The 24,173-nt window shown below is 39.6% G+C and overlaps 2 protein-coding genes across 2 annotated transcripts in view; both read left to right on the top strand.

The window, feature by feature from the left end:
* The first annotated feature begins 2,398 nt into the window (after positions 1-2,398).
* Positions 2,399-3,476, top strand: LOC110887395 (protein LURP-one-related 8). Its single transcript, XM_022135058.2, has 2 exons — positions 2,399-2,681; positions 2,775-3,476. Exons 1-2 carry the CDS (start codon positions 2,451-2,453, stop codon positions 3,150-3,152), a joined length of 609 nt encoding a protein of 202 aa, XP_021990750.1. The 5' UTR covers positions 2,399-2,450; the 3' UTR covers positions 3,153-3,476.
* A 3,164-nt stretch (positions 3,477-6,640) lies between these two features.
* The window catches only part of LOC110888885 (acylamino-acid-releasing enzyme-like), a 70,494-nt gene continuing 52,961 nt past the window's right edge, over positions 6,641-24,173 (top strand). The window contains exons 1-4 of the mRNA XM_022136383.1: positions 6,641-6,710; positions 6,956-7,074; positions 7,167-7,248; positions 7,363-7,430. Of these exons, the coding sequence (XP_021992075.1) occupies positions 6,641-6,710; positions 6,956-7,074; positions 7,167-7,248; positions 7,363-7,430 (339 nt within the window). The remainder of the gene's footprint in view (positions 6,711-6,955; positions 7,075-7,166; positions 7,249-7,362; positions 7,431-24,173) is intronic.

Here is a 24,173-nt window from a genome sequence, read left to right as displayed (position 1 = left end):
ACTCGCAAAAAGAATGTTTGTATATATTTATTTATTTACTGCTTAACTTTTATTGTTTTTCTTTTAAACAGTTTCGTCGTTTGGTGCATATCAGCACGACATTAGCGGTGATGTCGTTTGATAACACTCAAAGGATTTTAAATTGTTATCTTTTAATTTCAAAAACACGCCTAAAATCCTTGTTTTAATATAAACTTTATAAAAGCCAAAAAGATTTTATTTCTGCTTTATTTTCGATCGTACGATGTTGGAGCTCAAGTCTTCGCTACCTGAAACCTGACTGAAAACCGAACTGACTAAATCTTCATAAACGGTCGAAATTTGCATGTTTGAAAGTTAAAAGGCTAAAATTGGCAAATTTATTAAACTTTCAAACTGTCGGACGGTGTTTGATTGTGACATGGTCATACGTGTGTCTTTTGTTTATGCTAACTATATTCCAAGCAGTTGTTCTCATTACGCGTTTAGATTTCTTGCATGTGCAGATTCTAAAGGCTAGGAGAACATGGTCGATGACGAGCTTTGGAATGAAGACACGAAGGCACTCAATGAATGAAGGTGATCGAGTCGCCGCTGGCCATCATCATCACCACAAGGATCTCACTTCATAAAGATAAAGTCTTTTCACGAGCATAACTCAAGGGGGAGCTTATGTTAAGGGGGAGTTTGTCAACACACTTCCTACATGATACGGGTAGTTTGTTGATACACTTTCTACTTTCAAGACGTGAAGACTTTGAAGATCCTCCGACATTGAAGACATGATAGGACATCAGAGTTTTGAAAACCTGAAGACCAAAGACCGTCGAAGTTCAAGACGAGTCTACACTTTTAGAAGAACAAGACAAAGCTTAGAGATCAAAGACAAAGCTACAGCCAAGGGGGAGTTTGTTGGTGCACTTGTGTCTGTACTTTGTCTGTATTCGGTCTTATGTAACGATGTCCTGATTTGTGTTGTAAGTTGACCAAGTCAACCATCCTCCGGTTTGACTTGGACAACAGATTGTATGTTGAGAGATGTTCTGATCGAAGGATGATGTAGAGATCGAAGGATAATTTGGATCCTTCGATCTCATCTAAAGATATGCTTCGAACGATAGACCTCGAAAGACTATCCTTCGAGGTCCCTGCTTATCCTTCGAAAGCATTGTATCCGAAAGATGATCCTTCGGCCCATCTTTCGAATCCTTCGACCAGACCTGCTGAGCTGGGTATATATACCCATGCATGTGTTGAGTTTCGGTAGACAGACACACAGACAGAAAGAGAGAGTATTCTTTGAGAGCATTCTGTCCAAACTCACACACACATCTTAGAGAGTTTATAGAACACTTCTGTAAACATTGAGCTTGTAACCGAACCCTCATTGCATTAATACAAGTTGTGTTAATCGGTGAACTTGTGTGTTTGTTTCTCTACTTGCTACTAACTCGGTTTGCTTGCTAGCTTGGATTCCGCACTCGCTAGTAGGTTTGTATAACAAGGTTTAGGTTCGTAATCCTCCGCGAAAAGGGACCTACAAAATACTTGAGTAAATGGCGGTTTTGGTCCTTGTGGTTTATAGGCCATTGCTATTATCAGAAATGTTTTGTAATCTAATACCAATGTTTTCATTTTATTGCAATTTCTCTCCATCATACTAACTCCATTTGTATTCTAGTTAAAGCCAAGTCATATGATAGTGAAAGAGAAAGCTCGTAAATAACCAAAATTTATGCCATATAATAAAGATTTTTTTTAAATTTATATAGTATAGAAAATCATGTACGTGATCATAGCTGGCTGTATTTAGAAAGCCAAACTAGACCTCTTGGTCCTAAGTAAAATCGACGTTCATATGACATGCCACCAATTAATATACGGGCTAATAAATCTGTTTGATTTTGAGTGAACTATAAACCCTCTAGTATTCATGATCCTCAAAATATACCAGTAGTATATGGGGTTTGGATATATGCTTTTTTTCTTAGACTGTAAGCCCAAAACATTTTGGTCCGTACTCATTTTTATTATTTTGCTATATTATATAAACTAGGAAATTTAATAAACATGATTATATGAAAATTTTGAACTATTTACGAAATATTCAATAGTGCAAACTCAATCTCATAGTCAAGAAGAAAATAACATAATAAGAAAGAGAGCTTGGCTAGTGATTAAAACAATAACAATATGTTAAATAGTTTCAATTTATTATGTAGTTCATGGTACCAAGATTCTTTATTTACTTGCATGAAGAAAAACATAAATAAATAAAACCTATGCTATAACTATGCCGCATCACGTGCTTTAAGCATCCCCTTATTACAAAAGTGTTCATTGAATGGGATATATACCTTGTAGTATAGTTACTATAAAAAATGTAGAGTCCCACCCTAAACTTCCATCATCCAAAATTTCAAAGGCATTCTCAAGTGTCTTCCCCTTCTCTTTCTAATCAGTGCTTCTTCATGGCAAAGGTTTATCCTGAGAGTGAGACCATAATTCCAGTTGTAAACACTAAGAATCCTATCGTCTTGACGGTGTGGAAGAAGTCTTTGATCTTCAGTTGTGACGGGTTTACAGTGTACAACTCCAATGGAAATCTTGCATTTCGAGTAGACAACTATTTCGTGAAAGGAAACCGGGAGATTGTTCTCATGGATGCGTTAGGCTGCGGTCTCCACACCGTTAGGCGCAAGGTATATTTATTTCTACACCTGTAATAACTTTCATAAAAATGTCATCTTAAAGCTGTACACAAACTGATTAGTGACATGATTTATTATTCCCAGATGTTAAGCCTAGCAGACAATTTTCTTGTCTATGATGGTGAAAGTGTAAATCCCCGATTTTCAGTGACCAAACATGTGAATGTCTTAAACACCAAGTCACTAGCATATGTGAGCACAGTAGGATCATCAAAGAACAGAAACAAAAGAAATGTGATCTATGAGATCCAAGGATCATATGCTCAAAAGTCCTGCATGGTGTATGATGACAAGCACCGGTGTGTTGCTGAAATTAAGAAGAAAGAAGCCAAAGGAGGGGTGGCACTTGGGGGAGATGTTTTTGCTTTGGTGGTACAACCATCTATCGATCCTGCCATTGCTATGGTCCTCGTCATTGTCCTCGATCAAATGTTTGATTCTTCTAGGCGCTTCTCTAAATAGATTTCAGGGCCGGCTGAACCATTTTGGTGGCCTAAAGCGAAATAAAAACTAGAGGCTTTTTCCCAAAAAAAATTGAGTAAATTGCAATTGTGGTCCAAATACAATATTCCATATGCAACGCCCCTACAAATCTAATCTGCTATACATCAATACTATCCATCGCAACCCAACCCAAATATCATATATAATTATTACTAATTTTTTTAAAGCTGGAGGCCCTGTTTATTTGGAGGCCCAAAGCTAAAGCCTCAAAATACTTGGGCTTGGGCCACAGATTTGGGTGCAACAACCATGTACAATTCCTAGTTTTATAAAGTCATAATTTTGTGCTTCAAATTCTTTAAACGTAGTATGGATAATAAATAGGAATATTGGAGTTTAATAAGCCCAACTGTTCACCATTGGCCGCCAACAGTCCGAACTTCAAAAATAACCATCAGCAATCTCAACTATTAGCATATTAGCCTCCAATGGACCATGACTTACAGAACCCTAACGCTGTTAGTCTCTGGTCGCCAGAAAAATGTTACTAAAGAGGTTTGAGACGAAAATGTTGAGTTTTCCGGCAAAACAGAAGTTTTCCGATGAGAAAGGAATTTTCCAGCGACCACAATAGTTGGGACTTTTACTAGAAAAAGGTTTCTAAAGGTCTGTAATAAGGTTACAAAGAGGTTTGAGACGAAAAGGTTGAGTTTTCCGGCCAAAATGGAGTTTTCTGGCTAAAAACGTTTTTTTGGACGACCGGAGTCTAACAGCAGCATTTGGGTTCTATTAGTCAGGGTCCATTGAAGACTAATATGTTAATAGTTGGGACTACCAGTTGTTATTTTTGAAGTTGGAATTGTTGGCAACCAATAAGAAATAGTTAGGATTATTAAAATCCAATATTCCTAATAAATCATAGTAGTTTTAATTCAAATATGTTTGAAGTGGTGCATACACTAATATACCATAGTATTTGATCTAATGTGCTCTAGTTAAAACCTAGTGGTGTAAGCACTTTTTTCATTTCTTAGGTTATGTGTAATTAAAAAAAGGTGGCCTTGATGAGCCCCATATAAACTCTCAATTTTTTCATCAATCAAATAAGGAAACAATTAATTTAATTGCAACTACGATTTGGTGATATTTAAACATATGATAACATTACATGATGGTAGAAAATTTGTCTGCTTGTTATAACAATGTATACTTAGTGTCGTGAGTCTATGTAACCTTCAAAGTCATTTCATTGATTAAGAAATCCGAGCACCATATTCTTTCTACATATAATAAGTTTAGATGGATATTAAAAATTCAAAACGTTATAAATAGTGTTACTAAACATGATATAATTCATGCATACTCAATCATCTATTTACCATGTGAAACTAAATGTTAAATATTGTAGATTTGATAAACGTTTTTAGCACAATAAAAAAACATAAACAAATCTACACATGTGGATTTTCTTAAAAAGTTTAGAATTTGAGAACCCAATTCATTCTATTTTATTGACTAAGATTCAGATTCTTTTTGTTTTTATATGTATTTATTAAATATCTAAGTATGTTGTAGGAAAACAAAAAGAATCTAGATAGTTAGTATATGGTATCGTTACTAATGGTATAGTTGCAACTTGCAATGATATGAGCTTACGTATTTATCTGTAGTTAGGATATATGAGTTTTGTAATAGAGTTAACTAGTAAATTTCTCCCACGCGTTGTCGCGGCGTCGAAACGTAAAGTAACTCGAATTTATAATGTCTAACAAAAACATATTAAATTTCATTGCACTCGTTTCCGAAAAAAATTTACGTCAAAAACGAACGCATACTAAAAACACACATAAAAAAGCACAAAAACGTATTATATTTGACTCGATAGAATTTACGCCGAAGTGTAAATCAACTTGAGTTTATACCGAATGCATATATGCGGACACCATAACCCTGACCATAACCATGCTAACAAGTTCGGACCCTTAGACGCATATATACGGACACTATAATGTAAATTCTGTTCACATTCCACAATGTAGATTCAGACAACCTTTCAAAGCAAATATGTGCGGACTCCCTTCGAAGTTAAACATGTACTGACCTTAAACCAACATAACATCTGCGACCTTAATTAAATAAATAATTGATTGTTATGTGCAGACCTAAATAAGCCACAAGTACAGACTGTTATGATATCTTATGTACGACCATAAGTAATTTCATAAGTGCAGACATGAAGAGAACATTAAGTGCGGACATTGAGGCAACATATGTGCGGATGTTTTTCAACTAAGTTAAGTGCGGACTGATGTAGGAACAACAAGTGCGGACCTTTAAACCTATTCATATGTGCGGACATCAACAAGGCTTGTAAGTTCGGACCTCACATATTGCACAAGTTCGGACGGGTATAAGATACACAAATTCGGACCAAATTGTACACTAAGTGCGGACTTCTTTTATAAACAACAGGTATGGACATCTATTCCTTTTTAACAAATGCGGACACATCTTGAGATAACAAGTGCGGACAGTTTCAAAGAAACTACAAGTGCGGACATTATAACTTTGTGACTTCACAAAGTCAGACAACAATCAGAATTTTCATTCTTCAAGATTTCTATGAACCGAAACCCCCAAATGCATAGAAATCCACCATGTCAGGCATCAAATCAAACAATCTAACAGTGATATCATACCGCAAACAACAAACAATCATTGCACAATCATTCGTCTAACAATTAAGTATTCATTGACGTAAACAATCGCACACAATTAGTTGTTTGGATATCTAGGGTTTGTATAAATCAAAGGAACAAGATTAACAACATATCATGCAATCATAAACACTTACCTCTGGTTAATCTAGATGAATTGAAGGTCAAGAATTGATGTGTGAACTTGTGAAGCCAAGAATGATTGAAGGAGGATTGGAGATGATTAGAGAGTGTAAAAATGCGTATAGAGAAGCTATGGACAAATTAGGGTTTTGAGTAGTTTATTATAGTTTCACAATTACTCTAAACACCCCCTAATAATATAACTTTTACACAAAAACCACATACTACCATGTAATTTACAGTTAAAGCATACAATTCACTTATTTGTCATGCGACACATAAATTTCGTATAAGCCATCCGTTTATAATTATTATTTGCGGCGGTTGTCAATGTTCGAGAGTTACCATGTGTGTGTTCCGGTAATTCCCCGAATTACCAACGTAGACTCATTTAACTAACCCTAGTTAAATGTAGTGCTATGAATGTATAACTTATGTTAACTGTGGTTAGGTTATAATAGTGGCTTGAAGTTGCAGGTTGTCACATCATCCCCAACTTGAAAGAAATTTCGTCCCGAAATTTGATAAGCAGTCTCAGAAAAATGAAATGGTGAGTTAAGATGACTATGGATTTTCCTTGGGTACCACATCATCCCCAACTTGAAAGGGAATTCCGTCTCGAAATTCACTAGTCGTATCAGTGTTAGGTTTAGCAGTTTTGAATAAATGAGTGTTAGGTTCAGCTCGATGTTTGGTCAACCAGTCCATACCAATGACTACATTAAAGCTACCAAGGGTAACAGGAAAGAGATCAGTGTCAAACACTTGACCTAGGAAATCGAGTTTGCACCCAACATAAATATGGGATGCTTCAATCGGCTGACCGTCAGCCAATTCCTCAATGTGTTTGGTTTCCAAAAGGGGGTTGGCGTCAATCCTAACAGTCTACTGAACTTCAAAGTCACAAGACTCCAATCGGCACTAGAATCGAATAAAACAGAAGTAAAAAGATTGTTTATAGAAAACGTACCGGTCATACAGTTGCCATCATTCCTGGCGTCACCCGCGCCAATTGTTTTGAAGTCTCTGCTGGTGGTTACACAACATTGGCTGCACTTGCATTCAAGAATACTTTTAAGGCTAGAGCTTCTCTATATGGTGTAAGTGCTCATTTGTTTTATAATTTGACCCGTTGTCTAACCCGCTCAACTTGTCACCACTGCATTTAACATATGGTAACGGTCTTAAACAGATAGCGGACTTGAAGTTGCTGAAAGAAGAAACTCACAAATTTGAGTCCCATGACTTGGATAATATTGTTGGTAATTATTATTTATTATTTACTTTAACTCCTATATTGCAATGGCTTTTACGTACCTCAACTTGTGTACATGAATTATTAGCTGAAATTTTTTATTAACATTGCAACATGGGGTGAAAAAGAATTCTTGAGAGATCACCTATCAATTTTGTTGATTACTTTTCTTGCCTTATAATCCTCTTTCGAGGATTGGAAGTGTCACACCCCAACCACGTAAAACAACAAATCATGGCGGAAACGTCGGGGAGTGTCGTAACAGAATCATTGTTTCACAACCATGGATTAAATAGTTTCGTTTCATTGAATTATTGAACTCAATGTTTATTACAAATCAGATAAATACAAATATTGGCTTTCAAGTTTTAAAGTCGCTAAGGCACGAGTCCATCCTATGTATAGCATGTATCAACAATCATCACATAGCAGCACCTGAAAAATATGTAAAAATAATAGGTACGTCAGCATAAAAATGCCTGTGAGATACATAGGCTTTATTAAAATAGGATTCATGACTTGTAAGTTTGAAGAAAATGTTTAACAAAAGTAGTCATGAGCCTTAAAATATTTTCTTTTATTTTTCATACAAAAAGTGATAAGAAATCAGATGATATAAAAGAATAATGCATAATGAAATGAATAACCAAGTAAAAATGAGTTTGTATAAAATATGTTGTTTGTAAAACAATGTTTTGATAAAAAGGTTTGCAACATATATAAAAAATATACCTTGGTTTTAAGAAAGTCGGATAATAATATATTAAAATATATTTTAGTTTCAAAACAGTTAAACAGATAGTATATCAAATATACTTTAGTTGTTAAAATAATAGTTTTCGGTAGTATATCATAAGTATACTTTGGTTTTGTAACATATCAAAACTATGCTTTGGTTTTGTAAATAACATATCAAAACTATGCTTTGGTTTTGTAAATAACATATCAAAACTATGCTTTGGTTTTGTAAATAACATATCAACTATGTTTTAGTAAATAACAAAATATATGTTGGATTTGTACATAGTATATCAAATTATACTTTGGTAAATAATATCACATATGGGAGCATATCAAACTATACTTTAGAAGTATATCAAAATATACAAAAGAAAATGTGATTTAGAATTCATTCAAACCTTAGTGTATCAAACTACACCTTAGAGACTATAGAAATACCACAAAGGAAATTTTTATTTGGATAAAATTTGGTTTCTGACATTCCATACAACAGGAATGGGGTGTCTAGTCCTATAGCGCTATATCGTACTACCAATCGGTTTGGTGAATGTATAAAATAAGTACAACCCAACAATTTATTTAATAAGCTTTGAAAAATTAGTGTTTAAACCATAGATAATCATTCAGTTTGTCAAAAGATAAGTACTAGCATGTATAATCATATAGTCGAAATCATGAAAATAACAAATAGGTACACATGTTTCACCCAAAACATTTGAAAACAGTAAAAGACGGGACTATGTACTCACTTGAGGATGCTTAGAAGTCTTGAATAACAACCAAGCAAAGCTAGAGGGATCACGGAACCTAATATAGGTAACTATGTAAACAAACCGGACCTAAATCGGAAGATCGGATAGGATGAGGTTTCGTAAACCAAATGAGCATAAGAACTCATGTAATATGGTTTAACAAAGCCTACATTCTAAAACTTAACCTATCCTAAGTGCTTACGACCCATTACGACTCGTTTAGGTAGCTTACGCTACTTTAATGCGTCGTTCGCGAAAAACGCGTTCGGTCCGCCTAACTAGTCCTATGACAAGTAATATATGCCTTAACATGTCTAATAATGTTGCCTAATTAGTTTAGATGTCAAAATTTAGGTTACATATGCTTAAATGAATTTATGCGTAAAAAGGGCATTTTGGTCATTTACCTAAGGCTAAACTACCTATCATACAACTACTTAAACGAAGTGACCATAAGGTATAACCTCGGAAGGTTATTCCCTATAATACCATGGTCACATAATATGCTTGGTCGGATCCTAATGATCGACCAAACGGGTCTAGTTCGAAAGTCTAAGCGTTTGTTTAGACCGCTTGTGATGCAGTTTCGCGTGCAATCAAATGGCTCAAGATCACTTGATTAATCAAAGACGATAAAACGAACCAAAGGGTTCAAGAACAAAGTTCTTATCATTAAAAATCAATCAAAAACTAAAAAACAATAAACCCTAGATGCCCTATTTATAACCATGAAAAAGATAAAATAGGAAATTCAAATTTTAAATAAAAATATAAGATATGCTACTGCATCATTCTCCCCATCTTCAAAAAAACTCGTCCTCGAGTTTTGTCTTCGAACCAAGCCACCTGGGTCGAATGGAACATCAACCCGATTCCGCTTTATGATTATCATCATTACCCCTTTAAACAACTTAACTTCATGAATCATTTCGTCCGACTCTAGACTTGTACCACCCGGGTTGAATGGAGCATTGGTCCTTCTCATTTTCATTATCGGCTTCAAATCATGACCCAAATTCGAAGTTATCTTCCCATTGAACTTAGAGTAGGGTCCATTAGTAATTGGCTTCAAATGTGATCTGGTCACATGACCCAAGCTAATAAAAAACCCATGTAGGTCATTACCCTTGGTAGCAAAAAGTTTTGAGACTTGATTAGTACTTTTCATATTTGTTTTCGGTTTGCTTTTAGTGGATGTGGATTCCACCATCACAATAAAAGGGTCATCCAAATCCATCAAGGAATTTACATCGTTTCCTACATTTTCAGTTGGGCCACGTGGGCTTTTGCCATGCATTGTATCCATGCACATATACCCCAAATTGTCGGTAGATTCCATTTCATCAATATCCGCCAAAATATTTTTGTTATTTTGAATGGATTCTTCCCTTTGAATTACCACTAAAATAGGCACCCCATATTGAATACCATCTTTTCCAACAACACCCATATAATTGCCAACATTAATTTTTTGAATATTTGAGTTATCTCTTTTCATTCGAAATCCCGCAATCTTCGTTTCTGCATTTAAATCCAATATTTCTTTCAACATGAAGAAAGAACTTACCATGGTAATAGACTGAGTCCCATAGGTAGTCTCCGGATCCCCCGTCACCATTGTAGGACCACCACCTTTGACACTTTCAACATTGCAAAACTTGAAGAACGATTCATCACCCGGTAAGTTCTGATCACAACCGGTTATCCAAGAATACCATTCCTCGTCCCAGTATTCATCATACACGGGAGGAGAGTCATAGATAGCGTCGCCATTGGTAGGATGCTCCTCATCCCCGGATAACTCGTCCCCGACGAATCCTTCCGGTTCCGTTTCCTCCCATGTCAACGGTGCCTCAAGATCGTGGATCCGTTGCCTGAGTCGTTGGATCTCGTGTTGTAATTCGAGGTCTCGGACTCGTTGTCGGAGTCTTCTGATCTTAAAATCCCGTGGTTCAGCACCAACCCTTCCACTGCCTCGGTCGGCGATTCTGCGGGTAGGATGTCTGTCTTCTCCACGAGCACGTGATTCGGGACCATCTCTGCCGTTGCCTCGGTCGGCGATTCTACAGGCATAAGAGTAATCACTATCACGTTGAGCCATTTGATAAACCATAGCTCTGATACCACCTGATGCAGTTTCGCGTGCAATCAAATGGCTCAAGATCACTTGATTAATCAAAGACGATAAAACGAACCAAAGGGTTCAAGAACAAAGTTCTTATCATTAAAAATCAATCAAAAACTAAAAAACAATAAACCCTAGATGCCCTATTTATAACCATGAAAAAGATAAAATAGGAAATTCAAATTTTAAATAAAAATATAAGATATGCTGATATGCTACTGCATCAGCTTGACTTACGACTCTATACAAGCACTAAACTAAAAGTGACGAGCTAAACATGTTAAAACATGCTTAACTAAGTTAGAAAACATGTTTTGATATCAAAACAAAGGGTTTTGATACCCAAGAATAGTTTGGTTGCAAAATACGCATAAACGCACATTTTGACCGAAACTATGACTCGTCACTACACCTAATCAACGTGGTAATCAGTAGGTATAGTCACTAGGGAGTATAACCATCGTGATTACGCTCACGTTGCGAAGTTCAAACGAACTTCGTGTTGACCATAACCTGGTCAAAGCAGAAAGTCAAACACAGTTTGACTTTTACGCTTAAAAACGCATAAAAGTACGAAAGAATACTTACAAAAGGTCCAAGCTAGGAGATTTGATCCAAAAATTCTCAGGTATGAAGCTTTGAGCTTCAACTTAGAGATAATTCAGATCAAGGTGTGGGTTTGGAATGAAATGGGGTTGGGTATTTATAGAAAATCAAGAACCGTTAGTATCATTCATCAATAAACGAGCTTCGATCTTGGCCCTCCAAGTGGGCACAAGGTTTTCTAATACCATGGGACATGAAAAACAATCAAATACCAGCCCAAGGTATTGAGAATTTTACATAAAAGCCCCTGAAATTCAACCAGTTAGCTAAAAGCTGGATTCTAATTTGGGCATGTCGTCGCGGCCCACGTAGCCAGACCCTAAGGTCTACGCGGTCCGCCTAGCCACTTTCAGAAACTGTCAAGTTTGGTCCCTGCAATACATAAAACTTGTTTTTGGCTCGTTTAAGCCCCGTTAACCCCATTTCAAGGCTCTAAAATGAAGTTAAAGTATAGGGAACTTAAAATATGCTCAAAAACATCTCGGATTTCGGTTCATTTGGCCGTATGATTGCGTTGTTCGGTTATTTACGACGAAACACGAACGGACGCGAAAAACGATCCAAATTACGTGACGAATGGAATTTTATCATAACAATCACTAAAATAACATATTTTAATGATTACATAAATTTTTGGATGTCCGGATATATTCAGAACGTAAGATATGCGCGAAAATGCAAACTTATGCACTTTTTGACGCTTTTAGTCCCTACTGATCAATAAAGTTTATTTTAGCATACCGAACCCCTCAAAGCCTATTTCTAAGTTATGTAAAGTATATTTAGGGCATGTTTAACTTATGATCAATTTCCGGAATGTTCGTTACTATACAAATCGGTATAGTTTCGCAGTTTGACGCAAATAGTCCCTGCGATCGAACAAACTTGATTTCGACACACCAAACCATCCAGAACTTATTTCTAAGTTATGTAAGGGTTGTTTAAGGTATGTTAAGCCTATTTCACTATTCTGGAGTGTTTGTCACATTAAACTGATTACGTTTACGTATCAGTTCGCGTATAACTTTCTAGAAAGCGATTTAGAGCTCGAAATCGAACAAGAATTGATATGTGCAAATGATTCACATATTTATGCAAATCCCAAGTATGAAACACAATATTTCATTGGTTTGGTATTTGTTTGATGGTTGAAGTGACACAGGTGTCACAGGATGTCACACCCCCAAAATCCACACGCGGAGTATCACCGCTTGGGAGCGTGACTGACCAGGATCAAGCCACCAATCATATTGAACATGCAATTAATATTAAGTAAAATAAACGTAAACCATCCATTCAATACGATAGGTGTTCAAAACATAACCATAGTTTCAAAGTGTAGCGGAAGCATAGTAAATAAACCAACAATAGTTAATAGTTTTAAATGTCATAATAGTTTCAACGTAGAAACCACGTTCCTTGCCCACAACGACCCGCTTCTCCAGTGCAAGCTCCAAGTACCTAACGATCTGCAAGGCATGTAACAGAATGATCAACAAACTAGTTGAGCGAGTTCACAGAAAGTAAATGCGTAATAGTAAGTTCGTTTGTAACAGGTGGCTCTACTGGGCCGTTAGTACGTTCTATTGGTGGGGGCTTCCCATGTTGTATAACCACTAGACTATTCGTAACTATAAGTATCCTTCACAACCGAGGATAGTGATCAGTATAAGTATCCTTCACAACCGAGGATAGTGATCAGTATAAGTATCCTTCACAACCGAGGATAGTGATCAGTATAAGTATCCTTCACATCCGAGGATAGTGATCAGTATAAGTATCCTTCACATCCGAGGATAGTGATCAGTATAAGTATCCTTCACATCCGAGGATAGTAATATGGTAGTCTAGTCATAGTATTAGTAGTGTATCTATTCAACCTTATCCTTTCAATCCCATTCCCAACACCCCGGGAATCCCATGCCTTGGTAAGAGTGTGAACTCACCTTGGTTTGCTCGGTATGCTAGGTTATGCACTCACAAGTAATTAATCACGTCCTATTGTATGCACGTATAACAAATCAGTTCATGTTCGCAATAATACGCATGCAATTTAATGTTCACATAACAGTCAGTTTGCATATCGGCACAACACGTATTATTTCACATTAAATCATCAGCTAGTGTGCACGGATACAAATGTTAACATTCATCACCAAGCATAGCATGCCAAATAAATCAAGCATTTACTCCATCACTCAAAGTATGTTCATAACCATATATCTTTCGATCCACCCTTATCTTTCGGTCCACAGTTATCACAGTTATCTTTCGGACCAAATGTTATGTTTCGAACCTAAGGTCATCTTTCGGTCAATGCTATCCTTCGGTCAACACTACTATGGTTCGGTCAAAGTTATCCTTCGGTCAACACTACTATGGTTCGAAGGACAAGTATCTTTCGGTCTCAACAACTATGTTTCGACATAGTTATCCTTCGACACAGATTATGTTTCGGTCAACACACTATCTTTCGGTCAACTATCAATTCCTAACAGTTTCAGTACGTCATCGATCAAACAGGCAGATTTCAATTGTTTCTCAAGAACCCTAATCGAACCATACATGAACACAACCTATTTACATTCAATCAGGTTAACTTTAAAACACGACAAGTTTATAACTAATCAAGATCAATACTCGAACCCATGGCGTAACAATCCGATTAACATAAATATTTTCCAAGACATACATACCAACCGATTACAATATGAACAATCCGATTCAGATGAACAATATCTATCGCACATACAATGCTATCAATCACCAGGTATATACATATGCAATTAAATCGGCCCACATGCGATCAACTAGCAACAAGATCGGTTAACAATGAAATCGTGTAATCATGTGTTCGATTATCAGTTAAAGCAATTAGCACGACAAGATCATCAAAATCGTAGGTCACTATTTCGCCGACTATTCAGAATTAGACACACGTACATGTTTTATCACACACACAATTAACCAAGATTAATCATATACTAAAGCACCAATCGGAACTAGAATCACTAACCACAATCCAATACTGAATCGGATTCCAAAGAGAAGGGAAAAAGGTCTTGAAGCTTGCTGCCGTCGCACAAGAGGAAACTAGGGTTTTTTTTTGAAAACTAACCGTCGACTTACATGCATTCACGTTTATAAATCGTTTCACAGGAATGGGCCAAGCCCATTAGAAAGACTGGGCCGAAAGATGTCGAAGGATAGAGTCCTTGGTCGAAGGATATGTTTCGTAATCCTTCGAACCGAAAGTTGATCCTTCGAATCGAAGGTTATCTTTCGTGATCCTTCGAACTGTATGTCATGTTTCGTGATCTAGACTAAGTGTTTTAATAATAATTCTAATATTATTTTCTACCACAGCAAGTAATCACATATAGGCAAAACGACAATACGTTTCATTAAAACACAACGCGTACAATTTCAAGTCCACAATCCAAACAACTAAACAGTCAAAGTCAACGCGCATCTAATGCGAAAGTGAAAGTCAGAAACTCGAGTTGTCACATTATCCCCAACTTAAAAGAAATTTCGTCCCGAAATTTGGTACGCACTCACTGAGGAAGCTAGGTAAGTCACATCGTTCACTGGTTTTCCTGGGGTGTCACATCATCCCCCCGTTGATTTGGAATTTCGTCCCGAAATTCAGTAGTAGTAGCTTCAGCCTCAGAAGTGGATGCATTGGTTTCGAATAGCTGGGGGTACTTTTCTTTCATCTGGTCTTCGCGTTCCCAGGTATACTCTGGGCCACGCTGGGAGTTCCAACGAACTCGAACAAGAGGGATTCTCTTGTGTTTGAGGACCTTAACATCCCGGTCCGTGATTTCAACTGGTTCCTCGACGAACTGCAACCGCTCGTCGATAGTGAGTTCCTTAAAAGGAACTATAAGGGTCTCATCTGATAGGCATTTCTTCAGATTCGACACGTGAAATACATTGTGAACTGCACCGAGTTCAGCTGGTAGGTTTAATCTGTAGGCTACTTTGCCAATCTTTTCTAAGATTTCGAATGGTCCGACGTACCGCGGATTCAGTTTGCCTCGTTTACCAAATCGAACCACACCCTTCCAGGGTGAAACTTTCAATAAAACCCGGTCCCCGACCTCAAATTCCAATGGTTTTCTACGCTTGTCCGCGCAGGCTTTCTGACGGTCGCGTGCTGCCGCCATGCGTTGTCGTATCTGCGCAATCTTTTCTGTGGCGTCCACTACAATCTCTGGACCCGTAATCTGGCTATCCCCCACCTCTGCCCAACAGAGAGGTGACCGGCATTTACGTCCGTACAATGCCTCGAATGGAGCGGCTTGTATGCTGGTGTGATAACTGTTATTGTACGAAAACTCCACCAATGGGAGGTGCTTTTCCCAGCCGTTGCCGAAATCGATAACGCATGCCCTAAGCATGTCTTCAAGTGTTTGAATCGTTCGCTCAGACTGCCCATCCGTCTGAGGATGATATGCTGTGCTCATGTCTAAACGTGAGCCAAAGGATTTGTGCATCGCTTGCCAAAGCTCTGACGTGAATCGTGCATCGCGATCCGAAATAATGGAAGTGGGCACTCCGTGCCTCGAAACAACTTCTTTAAGATAGACGTCTGCTAGAGTGGAGAACTTGTCCGTTTCCTTGATCGGCAGGAAGTGTGCAGACTTGGTGAGTCGATCAACTATGACCCATATGGTATCGTTCCCACGCTGAGATCTAGGTAGGCCTGTAACAAAAATCCATGGAAATTTCTTCCCATTTCCATTGCGGTATTTTAGGCTGCTGAAGTAGGCCTGATGGTTTCTGATATTCAACCTTGACCCTCGCACAGGTTAAGCATTTTCCAACATACGTAGCGATGTGAGCCTTCATACTAGGCCACCAATAAGTAGTACTGATGTCGTGGTACATTTTATCCGACCCTGGATGTACCGAATAGCGAGACTTGTGAGCTTCATCCATTACAAGTTCGCGTAAACCGCCATAAAGTGGGACCCAAATACGCCCCGTTACATAGTAGGCGCCGTCTTCCTTTTGTTCCATGCGTTGCCTTGAGCCGCGTAAGGCTTCAGCTTTGACGTTTTCGGGTTTCAGAGCTTCCATCTGAGCAGCTCGTATCTGAGAGGGAAGACTAGACTGAATAGTAAGCTGTAGCGCTCGCACGCGCTTCGGTAGAGTGTCTTTCCGACTGAGGGCATCAGCCACAACATTGGCCTTGCCTGGATGATACTTGATGGCGCATTCATAGTCGTTTAGAAGTTCAACCCATCTCCGTTGACGCATATTCAAATCCTTTTGCTTAAGAATATGCTCGAGACTCCTGTGATCGGTGTAAATCGTGCACTTGGTACCGTACAGGTAGTGTCGCCATATCTTAAGCGCGAAAACAACAGCTCCCAGCTCTAAATCGTGCGTCGTGTAGTTTCGTTCATGAACCTTGAGTTGCCGCGAAGCGTAGGCAATAACTTTATCCCGCTGCATCAATACACAACCAAGCCCCTGTATCGATGCGTCACAATAAACCACGAAGTCATCCGTGCCCTCTGGCAATGAAAGAATAGGTGCGCTGCAAAGCCTATCCTTTAAGTACTGAAAAGCGGTCTCTTGCGTGTTACCCCATCTGTAAACGACACCTTTCTGTGTTAGCATAGTAAGTGGTTGCGCGATCTTTGAGAAGTCTTTAATAAATCGCCTGTAGTAACCCGCCAAACCCAAGAATTGGCGTATTTCTGTCGGTGTACGTGGTGCTGGCCAGTTTCTGATCGAATCAACCTTGGATGGATCGACATGAATCCCATCCTTGTTCACCACATGGCCTAAGAAGTGGACTTCACGAAGCCAGAAGTCGCATTTTGAAAACTTTGCGTACAGTTGCTCCTTTCGAAGAAGTTCCAAGATAAGACGTAAGTGCTGCTCGTGTTCCTCCTGACTCTTGGAGTAAATCAGAATGTCGTCGATGAAAACAATGACGAACTTGTCGAGATAAGGTTTGCACACCCTGTTCATAAGATCCATGAAGACTGCAGGCGCGTTCGTGAGCCCGAATGGCATGACAAGAAACTCGTAATGACCGTAGCGAGTTCTGAAAGCGGTTTTGGAGACGTCCTCATCCCGGACTCTCAGCTGATGATACCCTGACCTTAGATCAATCTTGGAATAGTAACACGACCCTTGCAACTGGTCGAATAGGTCATCTATGCGCGGAAGAGGATAACGGTTCTTCACCGTCACCTTATTGAGTTCGCGGTAGTCGATGCACATCCTGAACGTACCGTCTTTCTTCTTCACAAATAACACTGGAGCTCCCCAAGGCGAAGAGCTTGGACGAATAAAGCCCTTTTCCAAGAGCTCTTGTAGCTGCTTCGACAGTTCTTCCAGTTCGGTTGGAGCTAAACGATACGGTGCGCGGGCTATTGGTGCTGCTCCAGGAGCTAACTCAATCTGAAACTCGACTTGACGATGAGGAGGTAAACCAGGTAAATCTTCAGGGAACACTTGAGGAAAATCACGCACAACTGGTATATCCTCCAGCTTCTTTTCCTTTGCTGATGCGTCAGTGACAAGTGCCAGAATGGCAGTATGCCCCTTTCGTAAACATTTCTGCGCCTTTAAGAATGAGATGATGCCAACCACAGCACCACTCTTGTCACCTTGTACTTCGAGAGGTTCTTGACTGGAGCGAGGAATACGAATAACTTTTTCTTTGCATAAGATCTCCGCGTGATGTTGGGACAACCAATCCATTCCGATGACGACGTCGAAACTACCCAAAACTATGGGTATGAGATCAATCGAGAAAGTCTGACCCGCTAGAACAATACTACAACCCTTGACTACCTGTGCGGCTTCTACACTTTTACCATTGGCTAGTTCTACGACGTGTTTGGTGTCTAGAGGTGTTGGTGTACGTTTTAATAATTTACTCATTTTCAATGACATATAGCTTGTATCAGCACCCGAATCAAATAAGACAGTAACATAAATATCGTCGAGAAGAAACTTACCCATAACCACATTGGGATCATTCACTGCGTCACCCCGACCTAGCACAAAAGCACGACCACGAGCTTCATTGCCGTTGTTGTTGTTGTTTCCCCCGTTGTTGTTGTTACCATTACCCTGATTGTTGTTACGGTTGTTGTTGTTCTGGTTCCTGTTCAACTGAGGGCAATGCCTTTTGAAGTGACCCTCTGCACCGCAATGAAAACACCCTTTGTTACCCTGCTGCTGATTCTGCTGTGCTTGAGGTTGCTGCTGATTCTGGTTTGCAGGTCGAGCGCTTCTACAATCTTTGGCCTCATGACCCATCTTGAGGCATCTTTGACAACGAACCTTATTACACTGGCCACTGTGATGTTTGTTGCAGGTGTTACACTTTGGGAGATTTCCTCGATACCCTCCCTGTCTGTGGCTGCCTGAGGTGTGCTGACTGGGACTCTGGTAACTGTCTGTCTTTCGTTGCTGGGCTTGCGACTGCGCTGAAGCTGACCCCTTGCTAGAATCCCCATCCCATTTTCTCTTACTTTCACTGGGAGTAGCAAGTGTAGTAGAAGCAGTAGCGGTAGCAGTAGCACTGACACGCTTAGGCAGTTTATTTTGATCCACTGCCTGATCGGTGATGCGATGAGCGAGACGCTGGATTTCCTGGATGTTGTTGAGGTTAGCCGAGGTAACGTGGCTCTGTATTTCTGGTGCCAAACCTTTGAGATACAACTCAATACGCTTGTATGGAGGGTCCACCATAGTTGGACATAACACAGCCAACTCATTTGATCTCTTAGTGTAAGCTTCGATTTCCGAACCAACCATTTTCAAGTTATACAACTCGTCCTCCAACTTGTGAATGTCTTCTCTAGTGCAGTATTCCCTCTTGATCAGTTCTTTGAAATCATTCCAGGGTGTGGCGTTAGCAGCTGCCAACCCTAAGATCTGCACTTGTGCGTTCCACCAAGTGAGCGCAATCCCTTCAAGTGTGCCAGTGGCGAACTTCACCCTGCGAGCCTCAGGGCATTCACACATTTCGAAAACCGACTCGAGCTTTTCAAACCAGTGGAGGAGTCCAACTGCTCCCTCCGTGCCACTGAACGAGCTAGGACGACAATCCATGAAATTCTTGAAGGTGCACCCAGGTTGTTGCTGAGCGGGTTGACCTATTGTGTACGAATAGGGCAAAGTTAAGTACGAGAATTAATGTAGGATCTAAAGATCCTAGTGTCTATACTGCAGGGTATACTACCTGCTTGGGCGGCTGCAACTGCCGCAGCAATGAGAGCCTCTAGCTGGGCTTGAGTCATGTTAATTCGTGCGGCCATTGATCTTCACATCAAAGGCAACATAAGTGAGAAAGGTTCGCGAATAGTGCGATGACAGAAGAGTGTAAGCACATAAGCTCATGCAATGACAAGTTGTGAGCAAGGTAATGTAAGCATACTACGAGCAAAGTTCTATGCAAATTCTAGCATGTAGGCAATAAACATAAACCTTATTACCTAGGAAGTTGAGTCTTGCACGTGGAGCGAAGCGTCGTTGTGGATCGTTGAGAGCACTGTTCTGGTTATAGTCTGGTTTTAATAAAAACGTTTTTTTTTTCCATATTAAAACCAAGTTCTCTATAACCAATGGCTCTGATACCAATCTGTCACACCCCCAAAATCCACACGCGGAGTATCACCGCTTGGGAGCGTGACTGACCAGGATCAAGCCACCAATCATATTGAACATGCAATTAATATTAAGTAAAATAAACGTAAACCATCCATTCAATACGATAGGTGTTCAAAACATAACCATAGTTTCAAAGTGTAGCGGAAGCATAGTAAATAAACCAACAATAGTTAATAGTTTTAAATGTCATAATAGTTTCAACGTAGAAACCACGTTCCTTGCCCACAACGACCCGCTTCTCCAGTGCAAGCTCCAAGTACCTAACGATCTGCAAGGCATGTAACAGAATGATCAACAAACTAGTTGAGCGAGTTCACAGAAAGTAAATGCGTAATAGTAAGTTCGTTTGTAACAGGTGGCTCTACTGGGCCGTTAGTACGTTCTATTGGTGGGGGCTTCCCATGTTGTATAACCACTAGACTATTCGTAACTATAAGTATCCTTCACAACCGAGGATAGTGATCAGTATAAGTATCCTTCACAACCGAGGATAGTGATCAGTATAAGTATCCTTCACAACCGAGGATAGTGATCAGTATAAGTATCCTTCACATCCGAGGATAGTGATCAGTATAAGTATCCTTCACATCCGAGGATAGTGATCAGTATAAGTATCCTTCACATCCGAGGATAGTAATATGGTAGTCTAGTCATAGTATTAGTAGTGTATCTATTCAACCTTATCCTTTCAATCCCATTCCCAACACCCCGGGAATCCCATGCCTTGGTAAGAGTGTGAACTCACCTTGGTTTGCTCGGTATGCTAGGTTATGCACTCACAAGTAATTAATCACGTCCTATTGTATGCACGTATAACAAATCAGTTCATGTTCGCAATAATACGCATGCAATTTAATGTTCACATAACAGTCAGTTTGCATATCGGCACAACACATATTATTTCACATTAAATCATCAGCTAGTGTGCACGGATACAAATGTTAACATTCATCACCAAGCATAGCATGCCAAATAAATCAAGCATTTACTCCATCACTCAAAGTATGTTCATAACCATATATCTTTCGATCCACCCTTATCTTTCGGTCCACAGTTATCACAGTTATCTTTCGGACCAAATGTTATGTTTCGAACCTAAGGTCATCTTTCGGTCAATGCTATCCTTCGGTCAACACTACTATGGTTCGGTCAAAGTTATCCTTCGGTCAACACTACTATGGTTCGAAGGACAAGTATCTTTCGGTCTCAACAACTATGTTTCGACATAGTTATCCTTCGACACAGATTATGTTTCGGTCAACACACTATCTTTCGGTCAACTATCAATTCCTAACAGTTTCAGTACGTCATCGATCAAACAGGCAGATTTCAATTGTTTCTCAAGAACCCTAATCGAACCATACATGAACACAACCTATTTACATTCAATCAGGTTAACTTTAAAACACGACAAGTTTATAACTAATCAAGATCAATACTCGAACCCATGGCGTAACAATCCGATTAACATAAATATTTTCCAAGACATACATACCAACCGATTACAATATGAACAATCCGATTCAGATGAACAATATCTATCGCACATACAATGCTATCAATCACCAGGTATATACATATGCAATTAAATCGGCCCACATGCGATCAACTAGCAACAAGATCGGTTAACAATGAAATCGTGTAATCATGTGTTCGATTATCAGTTAAAGCAATTAGCACGACAAGATCATCAAAATCGTAGGTCACTATTTCGCCGACTATTCAGAATTAGACACACGTACATGTTTTATCACACACACAATTAACCAAGATTAATCATATACTAAAGCACCAATCGGAACTAGAATCACTAACCACAATCCAATACTGAATCGGATTCCAAAGAGAAGGGAAAAAGGTCTTGAAGCTTGCTGCCGTCGCACAAGAGGAAACTAGGGTTTTTTTTTGAAAACTAACCGTCGACTTACATGCATTCACGTTTATAAATCGTTTCACAGGAATGGGCCAAGCCCATTAGAAAGACTGGGCCGAAAGATGTCGAAGGATAGAGTCCTTGGTCGAAGGATATGTTTCGTAATCCTTCGAACCGAAAGTTGATCCTTCGAATCGAAGGTTATCTTTCGTGATCCTTCGAACTGTATGTCATGTTTCGTGATCTAGACTAAGTGTTTTAATAATAATTCTAATATTATTTTCTACCACAGCAAGTAATCACATATAGGCAAAACGACAATACGTTTCATTAAAACACAACGCGTACAATTTCAAGTCCACAATCCAAACAACTAAACAGTCAAAGTCAACGCGCATCTAATGCGAAAGTGAAAGTCAGAAACTCGAGTTGTCACATTATCCCCAACTTAAAAGAAATTTCGTCCCGAAATTTGGTACGCACTCACTGAGGAAGCTAGGTAAGTCACATCGTTCACTGGTTTTCCTGGGGTGTCACATCATCCCCCCGTTGATTTGGAATTTCGTCCCGAAATTCAGTAGTAGTAGCTTCAGCCTCAGAAGTGGATGCATTGGTTTCGAATAGCTGGGGGTACTTTTCTTTCATCTGGTCTTCGCGTTCCCAGGTATACTCTGGGCCACGCTGGGAGTTCCAACGAACTCGAACAAGAGGGATTCTCTTGTGTTTGAGGACCTTAACATCCCGGTCCGTGATTTCAACTGGTTCCTCGACGAACTGCAACCGCTCGTCGATAGTGAGTTCCTTAAAAGGAACTATAAGGGTCTCATCTGATAGGCATTTCTTCAGATTCGACACGTGAAATACATTGTGAACTGCACCGAGTTCAGCTGGTAGGTTTAATCTGTAGGCTACTTTGCCAATCTTTTCTAAGATTTCGAATGGTCCGACGTACCGCGGATTCAGTTTGCCTCGTTTACCAAATCGAACCACACCCTTCCAGGGTGAAACTTTCAATAAAACCCGGTCCCCGACCTCAAATTCCAATGGTTTTCTACGCTTGTCCGCGCAGGCTTTCTGACGGTCGCGTGCTGCCGCCATGCGTTGTCGTATCTGCGCAATCTTTTCTGTGGCGTCCACTACAATCTCTGGACCCGTAATCTGGCTATCCCCCACCTCTGCCCAACAGAGAGGTGACCGGCATTTACGTCCGTACAATGCCTCGAATGGAGCGGCTTGTATGCTGGTGTGATAACTGTTATTGTACGAAAACTCCACCAATGGGAGGTGCTTTTCCCAGCCGTTGCCGAAATCGATAACGCATGCCCTAAGCATGTCTTCAAGTGTTTGAATCGTTCGCTCAGACTGCCCATCCGTCTGAGGATGATATGCTGTGCTCATGACTAAACGTGAGCCGAAGGATTTGTGCATCGCTTGCCAAAGCTCTGACGTGAATCGTGCATCGCGATCCGAAATAATGGAAGTGGGCACTCCGTGCCTCGAAACAACTTCTTTAAGATAGACGTCTGCTAGAGTGGAGAACTTGTCCGTTTCCTTGATCGGCAGGAAGTGTGCAGACTTGGTGAGTCGATCAACTATGACCCATATGGTATCGTTCCCACGCTGAGATCTAGGTAGGCCTGTAACAAAATCCATGGAAATTTCTTCCCATTTCCATTGCGGTATTTTAGGCTGCTGAAGTAGGCCTGATGGTTTCTGATATTCAACCTTGACCCTCGCACAGGTTAAGCATTTTCCAACATACGTAGCGATGTGAGCCTTCATACTAGGCCACCAATAAGTAGTACTGATGTCGTGGTACATTTTATCCGACCCTGGATGTACCGAATAGCGAGACTTGTGAGCTTCATCCATTACAAGTTCGCGTAAACCGCCATAAACACGACAAGTTTATAACTAATCAAGATCAATACTCGAACCCATGGCGTAACAATCCGATTAACATAAATATTTTCCAAGACATACATACCAACCGATTACAATATGAACAATCCGATTCAGATGAACAATATCTATCGCACATACAATGCTATCAATCACCAGGTATATACATATGCAATTAAATCGGCCCACATGCGATCAACTAGCAACAAGATCGGTTAACAATGAAATCGTGTAATCATGTGTTCGATTATCAGTTAAAGCAATTAGCACGATAAGATCATCAAAATCGTAGGTCA

This window comes from Helianthus annuus, chromosome 11 (assembly GCF_002127325.2).
Source record: "Helianthus annuus cultivar XRQ/B chromosome 11, HanXRQr2.0-SUNRISE, whole genome shotgun sequence".
Lineage (NCBI taxonomy): Eukaryota > Viridiplantae > Streptophyta > Magnoliopsida > Asterales > Asteraceae > Helianthus > Helianthus annuus.
This window is presented reverse-complemented; position numbering and strand designations above follow the sequence as displayed.

Bases quoted from the DNA above. Each gene is read 5' to 3' on its own strand.
- LOC110887395 (XM_022135058.2), top strand. From the start codon at position 2,451: ATGGCAAAGGTTTATCCTGAGAGTGAGACCATAATTCCAGTTGTAAAC. The intron at 2,682-2,774 runs GTATATTTATTT...TATTATTCCCAG, and splicing joins TCCACACCGTTAGGCGCAAG to ATGTTAAGCCTAGCAGACAA.